Genomic DNA, 23,997 nt, shown 5'->3' with positions numbered 1-23,997 from the left:
TTGGTATTAACAATGACTATTCATGAGATAGATCTGCATGCACTGGAGGTAATGCATGCAAATTTCTCTCATAAATATTCATTGTGGGTATCCTGAAAACCAGACTGGCTGGGGTGCCTCCAGGACCAGATTTGAGAACCACTGAATTAGATGGTTTCACTGTGGATGGTTAGAGGGGACATTAAGCGTCACTGTCTGGTTAAGTGTTGCCAAATATCCCTGAACAGCCCCGCACAAGCAATTTAAATCTTTGAATATCTACCCCTAAGGGGTTAATTCTCTCCCCAAAATTTAGAAGTCTCTTTGTACTACACAGATGCTACATCTAGGTAGGTAATTTGTTCCCAGATGAATCACAACATTGGTTTTATACTCCTTATTCTTTTCTCTGATGTCACTAACAATTAGATTTGTGATCCTACTAGTTGAAAGTCTTAGGAGGCAGTAACCTTTTTCTGTCTCTTGAACTGTGATTCTAAGTTGATTCATGTACTAGCTTTTTGTTTTTATTTTGAGCACTTTTGACATTTTTTTTTGTTTGTTATATTTGTACCCCGTGCTTTCCCACTCATGGCAGGCTCAATGCGGCTTACATGGGGCAATGGAGGGTTAAGTGACTTGCCCAGAGTCACAAGGAGCTGCCTGTGCCTGAAGTGGGACTCGAACTCAGTTCCTCAGGACCAAAGTCCACCACTCTAACCACTAGGCCACATTTTTAAATAGGGTGTCACTTATTTTTACTGAACTCACTTCAAATGTTATTCCTGGGGCATTTTCATTTTCCAGGGCAGAGGAGGCTTAATCAAGAGTAACTTTTGGGAGAGTGGGTCTTAGCCTGTCAGAATCCACAGTAATCCATTTATTTTTGTATTGTTTGATTCTTTGTGGGAGTGGGGTGGATAGGCTTCATATTGGATTTAATAACCGCCTTTATGAAGAGATTCACCCAGTGAATTCATACCCAATGTACAAGAATATAACTCAACTTGAGCTACTATTGAAAAAGGTGTGAACAAAATCTAAATAAATAAATTAAATATTGAATTGAATCTTGGGGGATGCTCCTTTTAGTACAGGGAAATTTTCTTAAGTTGGGTCCATTCTTTTCTCACAGTATATAATTGGAGACAGATGGGGCAAGTTTTAAGCCTCAAAACTGATTCTCTTGGAATAAAGACAAAACAGGTATTGCAGTAAATAAGAAGTTATATTACAATAAGAGTATCACCAGACTGCCGCTAGGGATCACAGTTGCCATTTTGAGGCCAGATCCACCACAGGTAGGTGTGAATGAACATTTCCCCTGTCCGTTTCCCCCTAGACACTATGGAGCTTTAAGGTGGGCCCTAGAGGGATGGAGGGGGCTTGGGCTGGGCCTAGCATTTGCCTCGTGGGGAAGGAAGAGGAATTAGGACTGGGTTGGTTGGTTGGAAGGAGGGAGGGAGGGAGGGGATCTGAAAGGCTGAGACACCTCTTTCCCATTATGCCGGTCCTGGCTGATACTCAGCAGGGCCTGCAAAACTGTCTTATGTGAGCCCTGGCTCAATATGAGCCAGGACCTGCATAAGCTTCAGTGGCCAGCTCAGTATGAATTAGCCCTGGATATTCACTGCTGTTGCCCCTGGACATGGCTTGGCATCAAATATCCACAGCTAATTCTGCCTGTGGTGGTCAGCATTTAGAAAAACACTGACCACCACAGGCAGAATATTGATGGAAAGTGTTTTATGTCTGTTAATGCTTCGCACCAAACCCTCGATCATGCTGCTACGTATTTTTCTGGCAGTGAGATCTGCGCTTTGCAGTTTAAAGAAGGCAAACTCCACTAAGCTTCAGGGCGTGGGGCCTCATTACAGCACTAGTAATTGAGCTAAAGGTATTAGCCTTGCCCTAGAAAAGGAATAGAAGAAGTGTAGTAAAAGCCAAACGGGCAGGGGTTTTGCTCGTATCTTTGAATACTTCAGTGACAGAGCGCACTAGTTGAGGGAGTGTTACAATTTAATCTTGGAGAAGCTACTCAAGGTCATAGTGGAGGGCCAGAATCAGCAGCAGCAGTGCATGTAGCAACACCAACAATAACAGCAGCAGCAACAACAGTTCATTATGAGCAGCAGTAGTAGCTGCACAAAACAGAAATTTGCAGAAATTGTTAGAGTTGCAACAGAGCTTTCTGTCTCAGATATCCCAGATGCTGCAGAGACCAGTGTTCCATGTGAATCTGCCCATTTCTCTATTGTACCTGGGACCTTCTATGTGAAGTGTACTACAGTGCCCCCTAGGCAGCCCCACTGTTAGGATGTCTGTTTGGCCAGTCTACTAAAGTTACTGTTGCTGGCCCCCAGATATCTAGGACTTTTTTTTTTTTAATGGTACCTAAAGAAAGAAGAACTGAGCACCAAAACATCTAGAAAATTACTATTTTTGAAACAAAAATATAGATATTTTTCTGGTTCGAAAATCAATGTATTTGTCTCTCCATTTTGGACATTTTTCACAAAATGTCCCAAATCAGACGTAGATGCCATATCAAAAATGACCCTCCACATTGCCTGTTTTTGAGGGTTGGATTAAGTGGAGAGTTTGTGAAAGATTTAATCAAGCATGACTCTCTGTTGCACGTTTGGTGGTGTTTTCTTTTTGTTTGTTTTCTTTGTATGTTTACTTGTATACATTTCTAATAAAATAAATTGAACTAATCAAGCAATGTCATTAACAAGAATCCATGTGTTCAGAGCTATTTTCTGCTTATCTTGGATCAAATCATGCGGTCTGAATCTGGGATGATAGCCTTCAACTTCCTGAGAAATTCAATAACTTTTTAAAGATATTATATGATATATATTACATCTAAAAGAGGTGATGAAAGCTAAACAATAAGAAACAGACTGTGATATATTTATGCACTTGAAGAACTGTAATGGTCCAGATCACTGGGGAAAAAAATGTAGTCTGGTCATCACTAAAGGGCCAAAGATCTTTTCAATGTTTTCCTAGCTTGGTAATTAAGCATTAATCCATAAAGAGAGCAAGCAGGCCAGTCAACTCTAGAATTACTTAGGATGGGGAAATTTGCAAGAATAGAAGTGCCTATTACATCTAATTTATTTAAAAAGACAACTCTTTTTTGATCATAGTATTGTTAATTTTAACTACACAGTATTTTCTACAATAAATATTTGTCTTATCTGTCTTTATTAAATTGTAAGCACCACCTAGCAGCAACTTTTCTTATGTGCATCTGCATAGTGTTATGTACATCTAGTAGTATGTCTGCATGTAGCATCATCATGTGATCCCCATTAGCCAATCATGCTGATTTGCCTAGTTTTTCTAAGATCTTAAAGTTACCATATTTCACAAATGGGTGGAAAGTCACTGGGTGGTAATGCACAGCAGCTGTCAAAAGGTATTAAAAAGTAAAAATAGCTTTCAAATTATGGTGCACATTGTAATGCCATGCCAGGAAAAACTCATTCTGGAATGATAGTCATGATATGTTATCTAGGGTGAACAGCACTGGGGCTGGGCATTAGGAAAGGAAGTGTAAAGAGAAGGGAGGGAGCTGTGCACCGAGTGCTTAAGAAAAGGGGGATTTGATAACTATCGTCTGTCAGTGAGTTGCCCAACCACAGAAGTGGTTTCCGGGAACTGACATAGTCAATTTCCTGGAGGTTTGCCCTCAGTCACATCCAATTTGCGCAGATTTTAGTTTAAAAGGTTGCAGAAAACTAGCTGTCAGGAAAAACATAGCGGACTGTTCAAGGAAAATATGAAAAAGAAGGAAGCCCAAAAGTCTAAGCAGAAATTATAGTGTTGAACATGGTACCATTTTAAAACTAGGAGCTTTGACCTCCGTGTGTCCACAAGTCAGGACAAGACACTTGGCCATCGCTGATTATTACTGATTATTACTGCAATATGGAAAAACACACATGTCAAAGCAGAACAAGAAGGAAACACTATGGGAGAGACAAACAGAAATGTATTTGTATCAGTGAAAAAGAGGCAAAGAAAGTAAGAGAAAAATAGAACAGATAATCTGCAGAAACTCTTACCCAGGTGGCTTATGGCCTCTTTATCCCAAGGCCAGGTGGCAGCACCAGCCAGTTCCTCCCGTACAGAATTGGCGAAGTAAACGTTCAGGAAATGAGTGCTGTTCAGCTGAAGAGCCTCTTTCAGTTCTTTTACACTCATATAGGTCCTACCAGGGTACAAGAATAGAGAAAGAGAAAAAGGATACACCACACATTAGTCTGTATTAGACTGAAATAGAAATGATTCAGATATGTACATAGAAATTATATTACAGAGTACTGGTCAATACACACATGACCAGACAGGTCTGATGGTTTGGCAGCAGTACTGTTCATTAGCATTTAGAAGACAAGGATTCTGTTTTGGAGCCTAGCTTCTGTTCCAAGGGTCAACTGGGGCTGAAGTCACTAAACAATGTTTTTAATTCCTTGGAGTGAGAATCCCAGTTGTTTCCAAGCAGTGACCCCTGCTGGGTGACTAAAAGAACACATGATAGATTTCAAAGGGTCTAGATATCCCACCTAGAGAACTGTCCCTGTGATAATGGTACTAGATGGGAGAGGGTTACAATATGGACAAATGCCAGGTTGCTGCAAATGGTCACTTCCTATGAAACTGAGAGTTCAAAGAAGCAAGAAGAAACTATTCCTTTAGAGAATATTATCTCATTCAGCCTGGACTGGGAGCCCCAAATGTTTCATTTTCTTTGGTTTCCCATACTATTTGCAGTATTGCTCATTTCATTTTGTATGTAAATTTTGTTATCCACATTGGATTTATGAGATATGCGGACTATAAGAGTTTTTATAATAAACAATAAACAATGCCAATTCTCCGCCCATGATATGCCCCTCCCCCTATTTTTTTTAATAATTACCGCACAGATGGCAAAATTAGTTTAGAAAGCTTTAGCACATCCCATGTTAGGCCATTTAATCTGCATTAGGCACATAATATAGATTAGCACATAACGCAGCTTAGTAAACGGACCTCTATCTGCCTTATCTGGGATTGGCTGATTATAAAGCTGAGTAGCTGAGAGGTAGATGACAGAGCATGATGGTAAATAGTTCATGCCAAGGAAAGAACAGTGATGTGGAATGTCTCAGAAGGTTAGTCCTGGGGCCAGTTCTGTTCAGTATCATACATGGCCCTCATTGAAGGTTTAGGAGGAAAGTTTGTCTTTTTGCAATGAAGATTATAATTTTCAACAAACCAAGGGTTCCTTTTACAAAGCCACAGTAGTGATTACCACACGCCGAATGCAACAAAGCCCATAGGAATTGAATGGACTTAATCGCATTTGGCATGCCACTAATCACTAGAGAGGCTTTGTAAGAGGAGCCCTTAAAGACTCTTTGCCAGCCAAATTTCAATACTACTTAAAATAAATTGATGCATTATAGGGGAATGCTATAAATGGCACCCAAAGTTAGGCGCCAGAAATATCCGCGCTAAGCAATCTTTATAGAATAGTACTTAGTGCTGATTCCCACACCCAAGTTTGGATGTGAGGACTTATACGTCCTGAAACCTGGTGTAAATGCTGGGGTTCAGCCAATTGCAGTTGGATGCGCAAATGACTCTATTCTATAACACTGCTCCTAAATTTGGGGAATACCCAGGAACCATCTATATCCCTCCCCTGCCCCTCTTAAGTTGCGGGTGAGACCATTTAGGTGTACATTGTTATAGAATAGTGCTTAGGCAGTCTATGCATAAGTCCTAGATAGTGCTAATAAACATCAATAATTGATTGTTAATGGCTCATTAACTAATTAGTTTGCATACATATCTGGGATCCATGCCTAAATGTGCCATACCTTTAGAGAATCCAGGGGTATGTGTTTGTATTACAAAAAACTGGGGGAATGCTACACAATTCTAGTAAGATATTGATGTCCATAAAGAAGGAAAAAGGATCTGGAACATTTCAAAGTAGTAAATCAATGTGACAAGACAATAGCTAGAGCTGGAGGCATACTAGGGTGCACAGGATGAGCTATATCTAGCAACCAGAAAAAGTGATTATGTTGTTGAACAAGTCAGTGGTGAGACCTAATTTGGATTACTGTGTACCATTCTGAAGGCTTTAACTCTAGGAGGACATAGACAGAGTAGATGTTGTACAGGGTCTGCACCAAAAGTCATTTGAGATAGTCAAATGTGTGGTCTGCACCAAAAGTCATTTGAGATAGTCAAATGTGTGGTGTATCCTTTTTCTCCTTCTCTATTCTGATTGCTAAAGTTTGAAGTGGTTGACCTGTATTTTTCAATGAATCCCTAGCCTCCAAATTCTATAAACGGTGTCTTAAGTTGTGTGCAATAATTTGGTTGTATGGCCAAATTGCGTGCACCTCTTAATTGATTAACAAGCCAATCATTGCCAACAATTTGTACTTAATGAATTAGTGGCGCTAATTGACTTTAATTAGAATTTACGTGCACAATGTTCTAGGCATATTCTATAATGTGGTGCATGTAAATTCAAATGTATGCACCTGAAAATGGGGTGTGGCCATGGACGTGGAATGTGTGGGCTGTGGGCATTTCAAAAACCTATGCGCACTATTATGGAATACACCCGATCTGTATTTACGCCTGGTTTTAGGTGACCTAAATTGATGCACCTAAATTTTAGTCACAAGAATGACACATAAGGATCTCTCTATATAAAAGGCAACCTCAACGTTCTGAAGCCTCCACGGAAGTTGAGGCGCCCGAGATATCCGGTGTGCCCTGGAGTGTCTGCACCGCCCTCGCGTCAAAACGTCATGACGTCGAGGGCGGAGCTATGACACTCGAGGCCCGAAACCGAAACGCCACAGCGAACTAACAAGGCAAGTAGCTCGGAGGGACGGAGGGAGGGGGCCCCTTGCTAGCGCCCGTTTCATTGCCCTCAGAATCGGGCATTTTTTCCTAGTATTCTATAAACTATGCCTAACTTTAGGCATAGTTTTTAGAATCATGCTAAGCACGTGGCTTTTCAGTGCCAATTTTTAAAGGCCATTTATAGAATTTGGCCCTAAGTGAACCGAAGCTGGTTTAACTTTACAGGAACAAAGATAAACACCATGCATAATGAAACACAAACTTCAGGTTCCACCAATAATTATCAAAAAGAAATAAAGGGGGTTCTTTACTAAGTTGCGGTATCGTTTTTAACTTTCAGCAGAAATCAGCTGGCGGTAAACGTCAAGATGCCCATTACAGTCCTATAGGCATCTCAACATTTACCGCCAGCTGATTTCTATAGCGAGCTAAAAACGCTACCGGGGCTTAGTAAAAGGACACCAGAGCAGCAAACTGTCTAAACTTCAAGGAAGGAGAGCACTGCTAGAACACAACTCTTCTTGTTAGAAAGTTTAGCAAGATTTATCAAAGAAGTATATACCAATGTGTTTATATACTTGTCATGTGCCCCCTAAGATTAATGTCTAACAAATTTCAAGGCAATATTAAATAACAAACTGCTTGGCCCTGTTTTACATTTTTAGAAGCCTACATGATTTGCACTTTCTTTCTTTGTCTTTCCAACTTATGCCCGAATGGGGGAATTTTATAAATGGTGCCAAAACAAAAGCACATAGCAGTATTCTATAAACTGTGTCTATAGTTAGGTGCGATTTATAGAATATCACTTAAGCCCAGGGATCGCGCCGACATTTGGGTGCAGCCATTTGCACCAATGAAAACGTGGTGCAATTGCCCACACCTATATTTAAGAGCAGAGTCCCTTTTATTCTATAATAAAACATGTAACTAAAAATCACGCCCAAAATCTGCCCTGATCCACCCATGGTCCTCCTGTTTCCGCACCCTCCTTTTCGGACTCATGCCTAAATCTACGTGCGCACCTATTAATTGAATTTAATTAGCATCAATAATTGCTTGTTAAAAAGCCAGTTATTGGCATTAATTAGCTTGTTAACTAAAATGCATGCACAAATTGGGCACATTTTTAGCACTTTTTGTAGAATTAGGGGGATAGAGGGGGCAATTCTATAACTGAGCACCTCTGGGTGCCCAGATGCATCACCACGAGCGTATATTTTACAAAAGCATCTATGCACACAGATTTTGTTGTAGAATACTAAAGTGTATACATTTAGGCATGACCGCTTATACCAGGTCTATTCTGTAAGTTGAGCACTTAAGTGGGAGACCCCACTGTCCATGCTGTACACCCCTTCCTTGGATTTATGTGCTAAGGCAGTTGTGCACATATCTTATAGAGAATACTGCTGTATGCAAGGCTTTCTGTGCATATGTGCTAGTATTCTATAACATACATATACAAATTCCCACATATACAAATTCCCACTTCAGGCACAGGCAGCTCCTTGTGACTTGTGGGCAAGTCACTTAACCTTCCATTGCCCCATGTAAGCCGCATTGAGCCTGCCATAAGTGGGAAAGTGTGGGGTACAAATGTAACAAAACAAATCCCCCAAATTCTATATATGGCACTCAAAATCATGTGTGCAAATTTGGGTACATGTCCAATTTGCTTGCATAATTTCATTGAACAATGAGCCAATTAGCACCAATAATTATGCACTATAAATCAATTATTGGAACTAATTGGCAATAATTAGAATTCACACACACATCTTTGTAGTTGGTATTCTATAAAGATGCACTCATAAATTTTTACGTGTGGATCTGAAAAGAGATGTGGCCATAAGAGGGGCATGGGTGGGGCATGGGCATTCCAAGAATTTGTGCTAAGCAATGTGTTACAGAATATGGTAGATCAGCGCTCAAATCGGCACGGATACTATAATAATGTGCATAATTTAACAAGCTTAGCAAGCTGAGTGCTGATAACAGCGCTTAACAAGCAATAATGAGCACTAATTGGCACTGATTAGAATTTGGGTGCACAACTCGCTAAGCGTATTCTGTAATGATGCGTGCCAAACTTCTAAAACATGCAGGCAAAAAGGGATGTGGTTATGGGTGGGGAAATGGGCATTCTATGGGCACTCCAAAATTTAGCACCTAGTTATAGAATATGGCCCAGTGTGCCTAAATCTACGTGCAGAGATTTACGCTATGTTTTCATTGGTTTAAAAGGATACATGTAGATTTAGGTGCTAAAATATCAACTAAGCATATTCTATAATCGCTGTCTAAATTTAAATCAGCACTGCTTTTTTAGGTGCCATATATAGAATATGGCCCAATACACCCCAACAGTGTCTTTCCACTCATGACAGTTCTGTGAGGAGCTAAGCCTATTAAGTCTACAAATGACTTTTCTCAACACTGCTAAGTGAACTCATGCATTCTACTACATATTGCAATATCAACTGATCAATCTGATATTGTGAGATAAAAGAAGTGGGAAAAGTAAACCAGGCTTATCCAAAGAACTGGGACCAAACAAATAATTAATAATAAAATCAACACAGTTTATTAATGTTTCCTTAGAAATGACTCAACACAATGTTGTGTTTCGCCCTGGCGGCCTGCATCAGGAGTCTTATGTCTTAAGGAAAGGCTGATGGTCTAATTTTACATTTAGGTTGAAAAACAGAAGGCTTGAAATAGCAACATAAAGTTGGTCTTATAAAAGACCGTTGTGTCAAACCGTAAGGCACTGGAATAAACACTGATGCGTTGTGTCGAGTCATTTCTAAGGAAACATTAATAAACTGTGTTGATTTTATTATTAATTATTTGTTTGGTCCCAGTTCTTTGGATAAGCCTGGTTTACTTTTTCCACTTCTTTTATCTCTGTTTGCTGCCCCATGGGATCTATTGAGTTCGGACGTGGATCCTCTTTAGCAATCTGATATTGTGCCACTGCTTTTGAAGACATAGTTGTTAACTGCGTGTGGACTTTCAGCTTCTTTGAAGCGGGCATCATTGATTCGATGCAGTAGTCGTAGGCTTTGCCTTTCTTTTTATTTCTCCTGTGCACATCATATATGTCCACAAGTTTTGGATCAATTGTCTACAAGAATGATTCACAAATCAAAGAAATCAGTACCACAGTACCAAGCTACCAACTCATTTTTAATTTATACTTTTACGCTTTTCAAAAGTGTAAAAGTGATTCACCTTTAGGTGGCAGAGAAAGTTGCTTGTTGAAAACAGCGATCCTGATAACTTTTGGTTTTCAGAGCTTACACATTGTGCAATAACATTATCTCTGTCTTTAGAGATAATTTTTAAAAATATAGCATCCAAAATTAATGGTAATTTATTGGCATGATATTTGACCATGTTGCACAATGACGTGTATTTTGATGAAAGATGGCGGATACCTTTCTTGTATATTTACCTTTTTTTATATACAAATATGTTTGTCCTATATACATTTATGCTATGTATCTGTTTTAACTTTGATCACAGGTTTTTTAATCAGTGGATGACTAGACTTGGAAATATATGTTGGTTTATTATTTCCTAGGTATGTCTCTTTTTACTACTCTATCTTTTAAAAAAAAATTTATTTCTACTGATTTTTGTTGATTTATTTATATGTTATTAATACACCATGCATTAATATTTATTTCTTATTGTCTGTGTAATTTTACAATTTGTAGACCCCTGATGCAGGCCGACTGGGCCGAAACACGAATCGTGTCGTGTCGTGTCCCATGTTTTTAGAAGATTTCTGAATAAACTCTGATTAGAACATCAGCTGTGAGGAGTTTCATTACTCCACTTTTTTCCTTCTGGATACCAAGAAGATACAAAAACAAAAAAGGAGATACAAAACCTGCTCAATTTAAATATAGTCAAAAAATAGGGTAAGTTAAAATGTGGTAACACATCTATATTTTTTAGTATTAAATATTAATATAGGTGAGAAAGACATCAGAAATTTATCAGAAAGGGCTATAGGACCTCTTATAGCCTCAGTTATTGTAAGTCCAGACCTTACCAGGATTCTTAATCATTTGTCATTCCACTTCTATAAATTAAACCAACCGACACATGTAAACAAGTAAAATTGCATGTAAATGTTCATAGAAAACAATAACACTCAGAAAAATTCAGAAATGAGTCCTCATAAATAAAAAGATATAAATTGCTAAGTAATCACTTTTTTTTTGCAAAAGCAGATCTCAGCGCTGAGCCAATCAAATACACCCAAAGACAACAAACTCAACAAAAGTGTTTTGGCAGAAAGCTTACCCATAGGGTTCTAGAGTCTTTGCTGGGGTGCTTTACACTATATACAGGCATAACGCCATCCTTCAAATCATCTGGCTTTTGGCTACCAAGAGAAAATAAACTTTTGTGAGCAGCAGCAGCAGCAATCCCATGCCCAAATCCTTCCCTCTCTTGCGTCTGTCCATGCATAAAGAGAAAGCTGCCTGAAAGGGGTGGGACGCAGCAGAGGGAAAAATGTAGCAATTATGGGGAGGGTGGGTTGCTGAGGGAGGGAGGGAGAAGTGCTACATTCACTGAAAGTAAATAAACAAAATGTTTTCTAAATCAAAGGCACTAGCTACACTTCCTTCAGGTCGAGAGGACTGGAAACTGCCACATGTAGACCTCTACTAGTCAATTGCTCCATCATGTCTCCTCTAGCTTCTGTCAATTGCAGTTCCTGGCTGACAAGTACTGGCAACTTTACAGTGCATGGAACCAGGTAGAAGAGTACATGGGTGAATGGAATGGAGAAAAAGTGTAGAGACCATTGGGGGAAGGGTCAAGTCAAAGGAGTCACATGAGGGAGAAAGTAAAATCTGGTCTCTGCCATCACTATTTTGGATTTCTGCTCTAGCAGGGGAGGAGTGAAAGGAGGGATTGGGCAACGCTCCTGACCTTGATAATCCTGAAACTTTCCTCAGGTAATAGGGCCAGCAGATACCTTATTTTGAAAGCCTGGTGAGGAGTGAGATTATTGAATGGAGCAGTTTTCTGTTAACCACAAGGGGGAAGATTTCTTATGGGGAGATTCTCCTTGGGAAGGGCAGAGGAGAATCTCCTAGAGGTTGAAGCTTTTGAGATATATTGGGGTCTGCATTGTCATACTGTAAATAGTAAGAAATCCACGTTTGGAAATCTTGACTTGGACATCCATTTAAAAACATGGGTGACCTATATAAAGTTGTCTCCCTTGTTACTATTTCTGAAGCATTTCAGAACATTGTGAAACACTGTAAAATAAATAATGAAAATAAAATACAAAGATGAGGTTTCAAAGTCAAAGAACTATTACCCCAAACACCCGCCATTCATGAACGTCTAATTAATCAAGAAGTGTGACTGGCTGATTCCCCAAAGAGATTTTTTTTTTTTACATATAAACTCTTTTTCTTTTTTAATATTAGGCAATGGATTGCCACAAACAATAAGACAAATTAAGGAATGCTTTGGCCTCACATGAATTATTAGCTGTGTTATAGCCTATATTTAGAAGACAGAATATAAGTATGAATTAGTCATGGTTCTGTCTTTCCTGACAGAGCAACAAAGGGAAGGGAAGTGAAATGGGACTTTATGTACTACCTTTCTGAGGTTTTTGTGACTACATTCAAAGTGGTTTACATATATTCAGGTACTTATTTTGTACCAGGGGCAATGGAGGGTTAGGTAACTTGCCCAGAATCACAAGGAGCTGTAGTGGGAACTGAACTCAGTTCCCCAAGATCAAAGCCCACTACACTAACCACTAGGCTACTCCTCCACTCCCCAAAGAAGAAACAGATCCCCTATGAAGTATTTCAAAGCCAAAAGGAGAGTAGGGAAGGACCAATCATTGTCCAACTTGAGGGTAATAAACTTTTTTATCAGTAAGACATAACACAGACCTGTGTTTGGGCACAAAAGCACCTGTCTCAGGAGTCAACAAGTCTATAAATACAAAGACAAGAAATAATATATATATATATCTATAAACATATGCAAAAAGCAATGAAAAACAAATATATATGGTAACGTGGAGGGGCATTATCGAACGGGGACGCCTATCTCTAAGGGCGCACATCTCCGAGGATGTCCCCACGAAGGGGCGGGGCATCCCGTATTATCGAAACAAGATGGGCGTCCATCTTTCATTTTGATAATACGGTCGGGGACGCCCAAATCTCCACATTTAGGTCGACCTTAGAGATGGTCGAACTAAACGTTGAGATGGTCGACCTTAGAGATAGATGACCTCGGTTTTCACCGATAATGGAAACCAAGGATGCCCATCTGAAAAATGACCAAATACAAGCCATTTGGTCATGGGAGGAGCCAGCATTCATAGTGCACTGGTCCCTCTCACATGCCTTGACACCAACTGGGCACCCTAGGGGGCACTGCAGTGGACTTCACAAATTGCTCCCATGAAGGCACCTATCTGAAGAGATATGGAACTCAGATTGCACAAATTCAGGGGCCCTTTTAATAAGGTGCACTGAAAATGGCTTCAATACTGTAAACATGTGTTTTGGCGTGCGCAGAATCATTTTTCAGCACACTTGTAAAAAATGCCTTTTTAAAATTTTTGCTGAAAATGGTCGTGTGGCAAAATAAAAATTTGCCATGCATCCATTTTGGGTCTGAGACCTTACTGCCAGCCATCAACCTAGCGGTAAGGTCTCACACAGTAACCAGGAGGTAATGGTCTACGCGCGTAAAATGCCTATTACCGCCTACACACCAAAAAATGAAAATATTTTCTGGCGCGTGTAGCAGACACATCAAAAATGAAATTACCACAACGGCCACGTGGTAGCCTGGTGGTAGCTCAAAATTGATGCACGTTGGGTGCGCGCAGGCACCTACATGGCTTAGTAAAAGGTCCTCTCATACATCAATACCAAATGAGAAACAAACTTTGGGCCCTGTTTACTAAGCTGCATTATCATTTTTAGCGTGTGCTAATTTTTAACACACGCTAAAAATGCTAGCGTGTCTACAGCATGGCTTAGTCAACAGGGCCCTTTGTTATCTATCTTATACTAATAAGAAGTTTGCTATTTATGAGGACATATGTAGTCCACTTAAAGCTCAAGTTTTATTAAAAGAAACCTCAAAGCTCCAATAACGCTTATATATAATTTAACTATGCTCTCGCCACTCTCCAACTGCACAAAATCAATTATGGGTCTAAAGACGACTTCCTCCTTACTCTGGTCGTTTTTATTTCAGTTCTAATTAAGAATGCTTATGTTCCAACCCGTGCAAAACCATTTCGCAAGCCGTTATATGCTGGGGGTGTACATCACGTAACACCGCCCATAACATGCCCCCTGTGGGGATGACCATAGATGGGCGTCCTCGCGTTGAGGACGCCCTTACGGCCCGGTTTTGATTATTGCATTTGGGCGACCTTCTTTCATGGATACACCCATGTGCCTTTTCTGTCGCTTTTTTGATGCCCTTTTCTTTCGAAAATGAGCCAGAATATGAACATCGTAAAACAAAAATAAAGCACCATGGGCTAAAATGAACATATCATTTATACACTCTGAAAGAGGGTCTTTTACTAAGACGTGCTCATGTTTTTAGCACAAGCTAAAATTGTGGACACGCTAAACATTAGAGATGCCCATAGGAATGCATTGGAGTCTCTAACGTTTAACGCGCCCACAATTTTAGTGCATGCTAAAAACGTGAGCGCGCCTTATTAAAAGATGGCCAATGTGAATTATACTGCAAAATCCTCAGTGTGGTATGAATGTGAATGATTAGAAAAAGGAAAAGGCATATGTATCTTAGGAACTGGAAAATTACAACTAAAACAGAGAGACAAAGAAAACACTACTTATCATACGTGTGGTTCATAATTAAACTAGTTTAACAGCAGGAGAAGGAGGAATGATATGAGTGGATCTACAACTGTAGCATACCAATATCTTCAAATATACAAGTGTTAAAAACTACTAAAAAGGTAAGAACATAAGCGTTGCCATACTGAGACAATCCAAAGGTCAATCAAGTCCAATATGTTGTTTCCAACAGTGGTCAGTCCAAGTCACAAGTACCTGGCAAGATCCCAGAAGAATAAAACAGATTTTCTGCTTCTTATCAAAGAAATGAACAGTGGATTTTCCCAAGTCCATCTTAATAATGGCTTATGGACTTTTCTTTTAGGAAATTCTCCAAACCTTTTTTAAACTTTCCTAAGCAAACTGCTTTTATCACATTCTCTGGCAATTAATTACAGAGTATAATTACACATTGAGAGAAAAAATATGTTCTCTGGTTTGTTTTAAATTTACTACTTAGTAGCTTCATTGTGTGTCCCCTAATCTTAGTATTTTTAGAAAGAGTAAACAAGAGATTCACCTCTACCCATTGCACTACACTCAGCATTTTATAGACCTCTATCATATCTCCCCTCAGATGTCTATTCTCCAAGCTGAAGAGCCCTAGCCACTTTAGCCTTTCCTGATAGGGAAGTCATCCCATCCCCTTTATCTGTACGTTTTCTAATTCAGCTTTATCTTTTTTTCAGATGTGGTGATCAGAACGACACACAGTATTCAAAATGCAGTCACAACATGAAGTGATACAAAAGCATTATAACATTTTTTTTGTTACATTTATACCCTGTGCTTTCCCACTTATAGCAGGCTCAATATATACTTATTTGTACCTGGGGTAATGAAGGGTTAAGTGACTTGCCCAGAGTCACAAGGAGCTGCCTGTGCCTGGAGTGGGAATCAAACTCAGTTCCTCAGGACCAAAGTCCACCACCCTAACCACTAGGCCACTCCATGACTCATGTTTGTTTTCAATTCCCTTCCTAATAATTCCTAACATTCTATTTGCTTTCTCAGCTACCACTGCACACTGAGTAGTGGGTTTCAATGTATCATCAATGATGACACCTAGATCTTTTTCCTGTTGGTGACTCCTAATGTGGAGCTTTGCAAATTTTTTTTTCATACTGGATCAGATCAATGGTCCATCTAGCTCAGTACCCTGCTTCCAACAGTGGCCAAAACTTTTTTAAACCCAGATACACTAACCACTGTTACCACATCCTACAGCAGTGAGTTCTAGAGCTTAACTATGCTTTGAGTGAAAAAATATTTCCTCCTATTTTCTGTAAAAGTATTTCCACTATTTACACCGGCTGCCCGGTTACCACTGGGTTAACGCAGGAGCCCTTACCGTGGCAGTAAGGGCTCCCACTTGAAATGGCCATGTGGCAAGTGCTTTACTTGCCACATGGCCATTTCCTTCAGGAAGGCAAGACTTCCCTTTTACCAGCTGTGGAAAAGGAGGCCTTGGCACACATGTAAAACACGCGCCGATGCCAGCGCCTTACTCCTTTTGCCACAGCTTGGTAAAAGGGGCCCTCTGAATATCAGGGAGGAAGGTAGTTTATATAATACTATAAGTGTACAACATTGGGATGCCTAAACTGAGGCACCAATTTATAGAATTGGCCCTCAGAAGAAAATGTCAGCAAAGAATATTGCAAGAGGTTAGATACTAAGAATTGCATTAACAGCATGGAATAAGATATAATCTATTGAACTGTAGACTGAGCTCAAATGATTTTGAAAAAACTGGATATATGAATAAGAAAATTTCTCCATGAGGTAATTTATAAGAACAAGTTTATGCTGAGACTGTACATTCCTTGAGCCAAAGGAGGAACAGGCCTCACAGAAATTGATTATACATACAGATCTACTTAACAGCACCAACAGAATTCAATACACAAAAAGTGTTGAAGTATGAAAATAAATACCTAGAATCCAGTTCCATCATCAGACTTGGACAAGCATTCCAATGACCTGAAGCATTACATGTAGGGAAGAAAGCAACAGAATTTGCAAAAGAAGAGACAAAGAAACTCTTCAGAGAACTGGATTAGCAAAGAAGTAAGTAGCAAATGAACAAATATAGTGGGAAATATATAGCCCACACCTAGCCCCTTTCACAACCTAACTTTCTCCCCAACATTCCCACTTCCCCTCTGCACTCCATCCCTGGGACGTACCCAGAGATGAGCCCTGGTGATCCAGTGGAATGGAATGGAAACCTTATATGGAAGGCTGATCCCTAGTGGTAGTACCATGAGACTGCCAGAAGGATCTGTGATGCCATAGAGGGGCATAATCGAACGGGGCCGCCCATCTCCGGGCATCTTTCGTTTCGATAATACGGTTGGGACCGGTCAAATCTCAACATTTAGTCAAACCATGTTTGTCTATGTATTCCATAATTGTATTCTTTATAATAGTTTCCACTATTTTGCCCAGCATTGACATCAGGCTTATCAGTCTGTAGTTTTCCAGTCACCCTTGGAGCCCTTTTAAATAATCGGCGTCACGTTGGCCAACCTCCAATCTTCAGGTACTACAGATGATTTTAACAACAGGTTACATATTACTAACAGCAGATCAGCAATTTCATGCTTGAGTTCTTTGAGTACACTTGGATGTATGCCATCCAGTCCAGGTGATTTACTACTCTTTAATTTGTCAATTAGGCTCAGTATATCTTCCAGGTTCACTAAGATTTCTTTCAGTTTCTTCGCATCACCCTTGAAAACCACTTCTGGTATAGGCAGATCTCTTACATCTTCTTCCATAAAGACCAAAGCAAAGAATTCATTCAGTTTCTCTGCTGTGGCTTGTCCTTCCTGAGTGTCACTTTTGCTCCTTCATGATCTAACAGTCCCATGGATTCCCTTGTGGCTTTCTGCTTCTGATGTACCTGAAAAGTTGTTACTGTGAGTTTTAGCCTCTGTGGCAAGTTTCTTTTCATATTATCTTTTAGCCTTCTTTATTAATGCTTTGCATCTGACTTGCCAGTGCTTATGTTGCTTCTTATTTTTTTCATTTGGGTCCTTTTCCCATTCTTTGAAGGACAATCTTTTGACTGTAATAGTCTCTTTTGCTTTACCTTTTAACCATGCTGGTTGTTTTTTTTTCTCTTCTTTCCACCTTTGCAAATATGTGGAATGGATCTGGTCTGGGCTTCCAAGACACTACTACTACTACTACTTAACATTTCTAAAGCGCTACCAGGGTTACGCAGCGCTGTACAATTTTAACACAGAAGGACAATCCCTGCTCAAAGAGCTTATAATCTAATGGACAAATGTAGAGTCAGTCAAGTAGGGGTAGTCAATTTGGGGCATTCTCGATTACATGAAAGGTATAAAGGTTAGGTGCCGAAAGCAATATTGAAGAGGTGGGCTTTGAGCAATGATTTGAAGATGGGTAGGGAGGGGGCTTGGCGTAGGGGTTCAGGAAGTTTATTCCATGCGTAAGGTGATGCGAGGCAGAATGGGCGGAGCCTGGAATTGGCAGTGGTGGAGAAGGGTGTTGAGAGGAGGGATTTGTCCTGTGCGCGGAGGTTTCGGGCGGGAACATAAGGGGAGATGAGGGTAGAGAGGTAATGAGGTGCTGCAGACTGAGTATTTTTGAATAATAAGTAAGATGGTATTTTTGAATAACATCCACACCTGATTTAATGTCCTTTCCTTAGCAGCCATTCCTTTTAGATTCTTTTTAACCATTTTCCTCAATTTATTATAGTCGCCCTTTTGAAAATTAAATGCAGCTACAGTAGATTTCCTTTGCGGATTCATCCCACAGAGTAGCTCAAACTTGATCATGTTATGATCACCGTTTCCCAGGGGACCCAACATCACCAACTCTCATGCTATGCCCTCCACGTCACCAAGGACCAGATCCAAAAATGCTCCCCCTCTTGTCAGTTCCTGGACCAGTTGCTCCAAGAAGCAGTCGTTTATTACAACTAGAAATTTTATCTGCCTGGCACTCCTTGATATAACACTTATCTAGTCAATACTAGGGTAATTGAAATCACCCATTATTATACTGTTGCTCAATTTGCCAGCTTTCCTAATCTCTGTAAACAGTTCTTCATCTGTCTGTTCATTCTGGCCCGGCGGATGGTAGTACAGACCCATTACAATACTTTTTCCCTTCACACATGTAATTTCTATCCATAATGATTCCACGCTGCTGTTTCATGTGGAATGTTTATTTTATTTGACTCAATTCTCTTTTTAACATATAGCGCAACCCCCCCCCCCCTCCAATTTGATCCTCTCTATCATTGCAATACAACGTTTACTCTGTTAACACAATGTCCCATTGATTGTCCTCCTCATCATTTAGTGCTATATACTCTAACTCTTCCATCTTATTTTTTAGGCTTCTAGCATTGATATACAGGCACTTAAAATTGTTTTTTCCTTGGATCTACAAACTGAAATTAAACTGTGGTAGAATGATGGTCATAGTGTATGAAATGAATATTCCTTATTATTATTATTTATAATAAATAGAAATAAAGCAAAGAAAGTAAGATGATACCTTTTTTATTGCACTAACTTAATACCACACCACTTCACTTATTATTATTTAAATGATTCTATAAAGTGTAAATAATTTATCAGCACTGACATCAATATTCAGCTGGTAGTGGTGAGAGTTTTTTTTTTTTAATGCTGACCATCGTTGGCAGAGTGAGACCCAGATATTCAATGTCGGGACATGTCTAGACACCATCAATGCTAGCCACAGAGTTATACAGCTATGGCTGATATTCAGTGCTGTACCCACATAGCTAACTGTACAAAGTAAGAACTACTATTTATGCGGTCCTACCTGAATAACAGCAGCGCCTGCATAATTTCAGGACTGCACCATCTCCAAACCTGGACCACCCCTCAACTATCCTTTTTTGTAAAGTGCTTTTAGACATTTAAACTGGATGTACAAACAAGGAAACTCCTTCATAACCACGAGGTAAATTATAAGAACCAGTTTATCCTGAGGCTATACATTCCTTGACCCAAAAGAGGAATAGGCCTCATAGAAATAGATTATACATACAGAGCTACTTAACAGCACCAACAGAACTAAATACAAAAAATATTGAAGTATGAAAAGCAAATATCTAGAATCCAGCTCCATCATCAAACTAGGACAAGCATTCCAACGAATTGGAGGATTGAGTGAGAGTCTTTCATTACATATAGGGAAGAAAGTAACAAAATTTGCAGAAGAAAAGGGGAAAAACCCCTCTTCAAACAATTAGATCAGAAAACAAGGGAAAACAAAAGGCAGATGCACAAATACAGCAAGAAAATACACAGTGTTACACCAAGAGGGGCATAATCAAACGGGGTGCCCAGGTTTTCCTGGGACCGTCCTCGCAGGACGGCTCCGTGAAGGGGCGGGGAAACCTGTATTTTCGAAACAAGATGGGCGTCCACCTTTCCTTTCGATAATACAGTCAAGGACGCCCAAATCTCAACATTTAGGTCGTCCTTAGAGATGGTCGTCTCTGGTTTTCGGCAATAATGAAAACCGAGGATGCCCATCTCAGAAACGACCAAATCCAAGCCATTTGGTCGTGGGAGGAGCCAGCATTCATAGTGCACTGGTCCCCAGGACATGCCAGGACACCAACTGGGTACCCTAGAGGGCACTGCAGTGGACTTCAGAAATTGCTCCCAGGTGCATAGCTCCCTTACTTCTGTGCTGAGCCCCCCAAACCCCAGAGCCCCCCAAAAACCCACTCCCCACAACTGTACACCACTACCATAACCCTAAGGAGTGAAGGGGGGCACCTGCATGTGGGTACAGTGGGTTTCTGGTGGGTTTTCAAGGGCTCACATTTACCACCACAAATGTAACAGGTAAAGGGGGTGGGCCTGGGTCCGCCTGCCTGAAGTGCACTGCAGTACCCACTAAAACTGCTCCAGGGACCTGCATACTGCTGTCATGGAGCTGGATATGACATTTGAGGCTGGCAAAAAAAATGTTAAAGTTTTCTTTTAGGGTGGGAGGGGGTTGTGACCACTGGGGGAGTAAGGGGAGGTCATCCCCAATTCCCTCCAGTGGTCATCTAGTCAGTTCGGGCACCTTTTTGAGGCTTGGTTGCAAGGAAAAATGGACCAAGTAAAGTCGGCCAAGTGCTTGTCAGGGACGCCCTTCTTTTTTCCATTATCAGCCGAGGACACCCATCTCTTAGTCATGCCCCAGTCCCACCTTTGCTACGGTGCTGACATACCCCCATGAACTTTGGTCGTCCCCACAACGGAAAGCAGTTGAGGGCGCCCAAACTCGGCTTTTGATTATGCCGATTTGGGCAACCCTGAGAGAAGGACGCCCATCTCCCGATTTGTGTCGGAAGATGGGCGCCCTTCTCTTTCGAAAATAAGCCCGTTAGAATCATACATCTATCAAAGCTAGATACATGAATTGTTAAGGAGCAGGAATAAAAACCTAAAGATGATAAATTGATAGTTATAGCCCAGTCTTTTCTATGCTTGCATTGAGTCATTGTCCTGAATAGATTCAGGACAATGATTCAATGCAAGCATAGAAAAGACTGGTGAATAGATACATGTAGATTCTGTAAGAAATAGCTGGAAACAGTTATTCATCTTCTTCCTCACTGAAAAGTTCTGATGGGAGAAAATTTATACATAGAACACAATAAGATGGCATACCTCATTTATTAGAAACATTGTAAACAGTATAACATCGCTGTACCAGAAAAGGATTGAGATCATGATTATATGAGAATTATGGAACACGAAGAGATTGTGATCACCTGGGATATTCCCATTCCCACTGATAAAAAGCTCAATGCAAGAAAAATGGACAAAGTGGTAACGGAAGAAAACACAAGAGCAATATTGATAATAGAGGTGTCGGTGCCAAGTGATTATTCTGCCCATCAAATGCAGGTACAAAGCAATGCAGCCACAGACCAAGAAAATATGACAGAAAGATACAGAAATAATTCCTACTGTACCGGGTGCCACAGGCCTGATTAGAAGTCATTTCCAAGCACACCTTGATTACTTAAGCACAATTGCCATGCTGGGTCATACTGAAGGACCATCTAGCCCTGTATGAACTCCGACAGAATCTCTGTTTCGCACAGTGCAAGTATTACGGTAAGCATTAGCAATAAATTTGAAAACTGAGATCACACTCCACATACCCTGCCTCCTCACCGGCCCACTTAGCCATCTATCCCCCCTTCAGTCTGTTCAGAACTCTGCTGCACATCTCATATTCCGCCAGAACCGATATACTCATATCACCCCTCTCCTCAGGTCACTTCACTGGCTTCCGATCAGATACCGCATTCAATTCAAGCTTCTCCTTCTTACCTACAAATGCACTCAGTCTGCTGCCCCTCACTACCTCTCTACCCTCATCTCCCCTTACGTTCCCGCCCGTAACCTCCGTTCACAGGATAAATCCCTCCTCTCAGTACCCTTCTCCACCACCGCCAACTCCAGGCTCCGCTCATTCTGCCTCGCCTCACCCTATGCTTGGAACAACCTTCCTGAACCCTTACGCCAAGCCCCCTCCCTGCCCGTCTTCAAGTCTTTGCTTAAAGCCCACCTCTTCAATGCTGCGTTCGGCACCTAACCCTTACCGTTCAGTGAATCCAGACTGCCCCAATTTGACTGCCCCTATCGGACCGACCGTTCACTTGTCTATTAGATTGTAAGCTCTTTGAGCAGGGACTGTCTCTCTTTGTTAAATTGTACAGCGCTGCGTAACCCTAGTAGCGCTCTAGAAATGTTAAGTAGTAGTAGTAGTAGTAGTAGATTCATTACTGTCATAATGGGCCAGATTCTGTAAATGGGACCTAAAATCTAGACACATCCTAATGCGCCTAGCGCTATTCTATATATTACGCCTATAGATAGGCACGGTGTACAGAATAGCGCATAGGATCAGGGAACGCGCCTACATTTAAGCGTAGCCATTTTCGACACTGAGAATTTGGTGTAAAGACCCACAACTAAATGTAGACACTTTACCCCAAATTCCGTAACAACACGTGTAAATTTGAGTAATGTCCTTGACATGCCTACACTCCTCCCATGATCATGCCCCCTTTTTAGCTATGCACGTTTGAATTTATGTGTGCCTTTTTTTTAGAATACACCTATAAAGAAGCCTATGTTAAATTCCAATTATTTGCCAATTAGTGAGGATAATTGGTTATCAGCCAATTATCATCACTGATTAGCTCGTTATTCAATTGAGTAACTGAGTAAATTAGCTGCATATACAGTTTAACTCACGCTACTCGCCATGCCTTATATAGAATCTGGCCGAATAAGTGCAAAATTAACCCATTCAGAGGCATCTAAGAATGAGTGACTAATGGCAGATCAACACCAGAACATGAGCTTGAACACCTCTCTCATGCAGCTGCTCCAGGCCTTCCAAATATGCTTTGGTGAAGGCAGGAGAGTACAGTTTGCACAATATTTGAGTAACCATCAGCGGCATAATCGAAAGAGAAGGACGCCCATCTTCTGACACAAATCGGGAGATGGGCGTCCTTCTCTCAGGGTCGCCCAAATCAGTATAATCGAAAGCCAATTTTGGGTGTCCTCAACTGCTTTCCATCGCTGGGACAACCAAAGTTCATGGGGGGGGGGGGGTGTCGGCAGTGTACCAAAGGCGGGATGGGGCGTGGTTAAGAGATGGGCGTACTCAGCCGATAATGGAAAAAAGAGGGGCGTCCCTGATGACCATTTGGCCGACTTTACTTGGTCCAATGTTTTTCATGACCAAGCCTCGAAAAGGTGTCCAAACTGACCAGATGACCACCGGAGGGAATTGGGGATGACCTCACCTTACTCACCCAATGGTCACCAACCCCCTCCCACCCCCAAAAAAATTTGTTAACATTTTTTCCAGCCTCTGCCAGTCTCAAATGTCATACCCAGCTCCCATCACAGCAGTATGCAGGTCCCTGGAGCAGTTTTTAGTGGGTGCAGTGCACTTCAGGCAGGCGGACCCAGACCCATCCCCCCTACCTGTTACACTTGTGGTGGTAAATGTGAGCCCTTCAAAACCCACCCGAAACCCACTGTACCCACATGTAGGTGCCCCCCCCTTCACCCCTTAGGGCTATGGTAGTGGTGTACAGTTATGGGGAGTGGGATTTGGGGGGGGGGTTGGGGGGCTCAGCACCAAAGGTAAGGGAGCTATGCACCTGGGATCAATTTGTGAAGTCAAC

The 23,997-nt window shown here is 40.9% G+C and overlaps 1 protein-coding gene across 1 annotated transcript in view; it reads right to left on the bottom strand.

Moving 5' to 3' along the window:
- PAPPA2 (pappalysin 2) overlaps nt 1–23,997 on the bottom strand; it is a 440,672-nt gene that overhangs the window by 283,526 nt on the left and 133,149 nt on the right. Inside the window, 1 exon segment of the mRNA XM_030206931.1 lies at nt 4,056–4,201. Within this exon segment, the coding sequence (XP_030062791.1) occupies nt 4,056–4,201 (146 nt within the window).

The sequence above is a fragment of the Microcaecilia unicolor genome, chromosome 6 (assembly GCF_901765095.1).
Source record: "Microcaecilia unicolor chromosome 6, aMicUni1.1, whole genome shotgun sequence".
Lineage (NCBI taxonomy): Eukaryota > Metazoa > Chordata > Amphibia > Gymnophiona > Siphonopidae > Microcaecilia > Microcaecilia unicolor.
The sequence above is the reverse complement of the archived record's forward strand: the minus strand, read 5'-3'. Positions and strand labels throughout refer to the sequence as shown.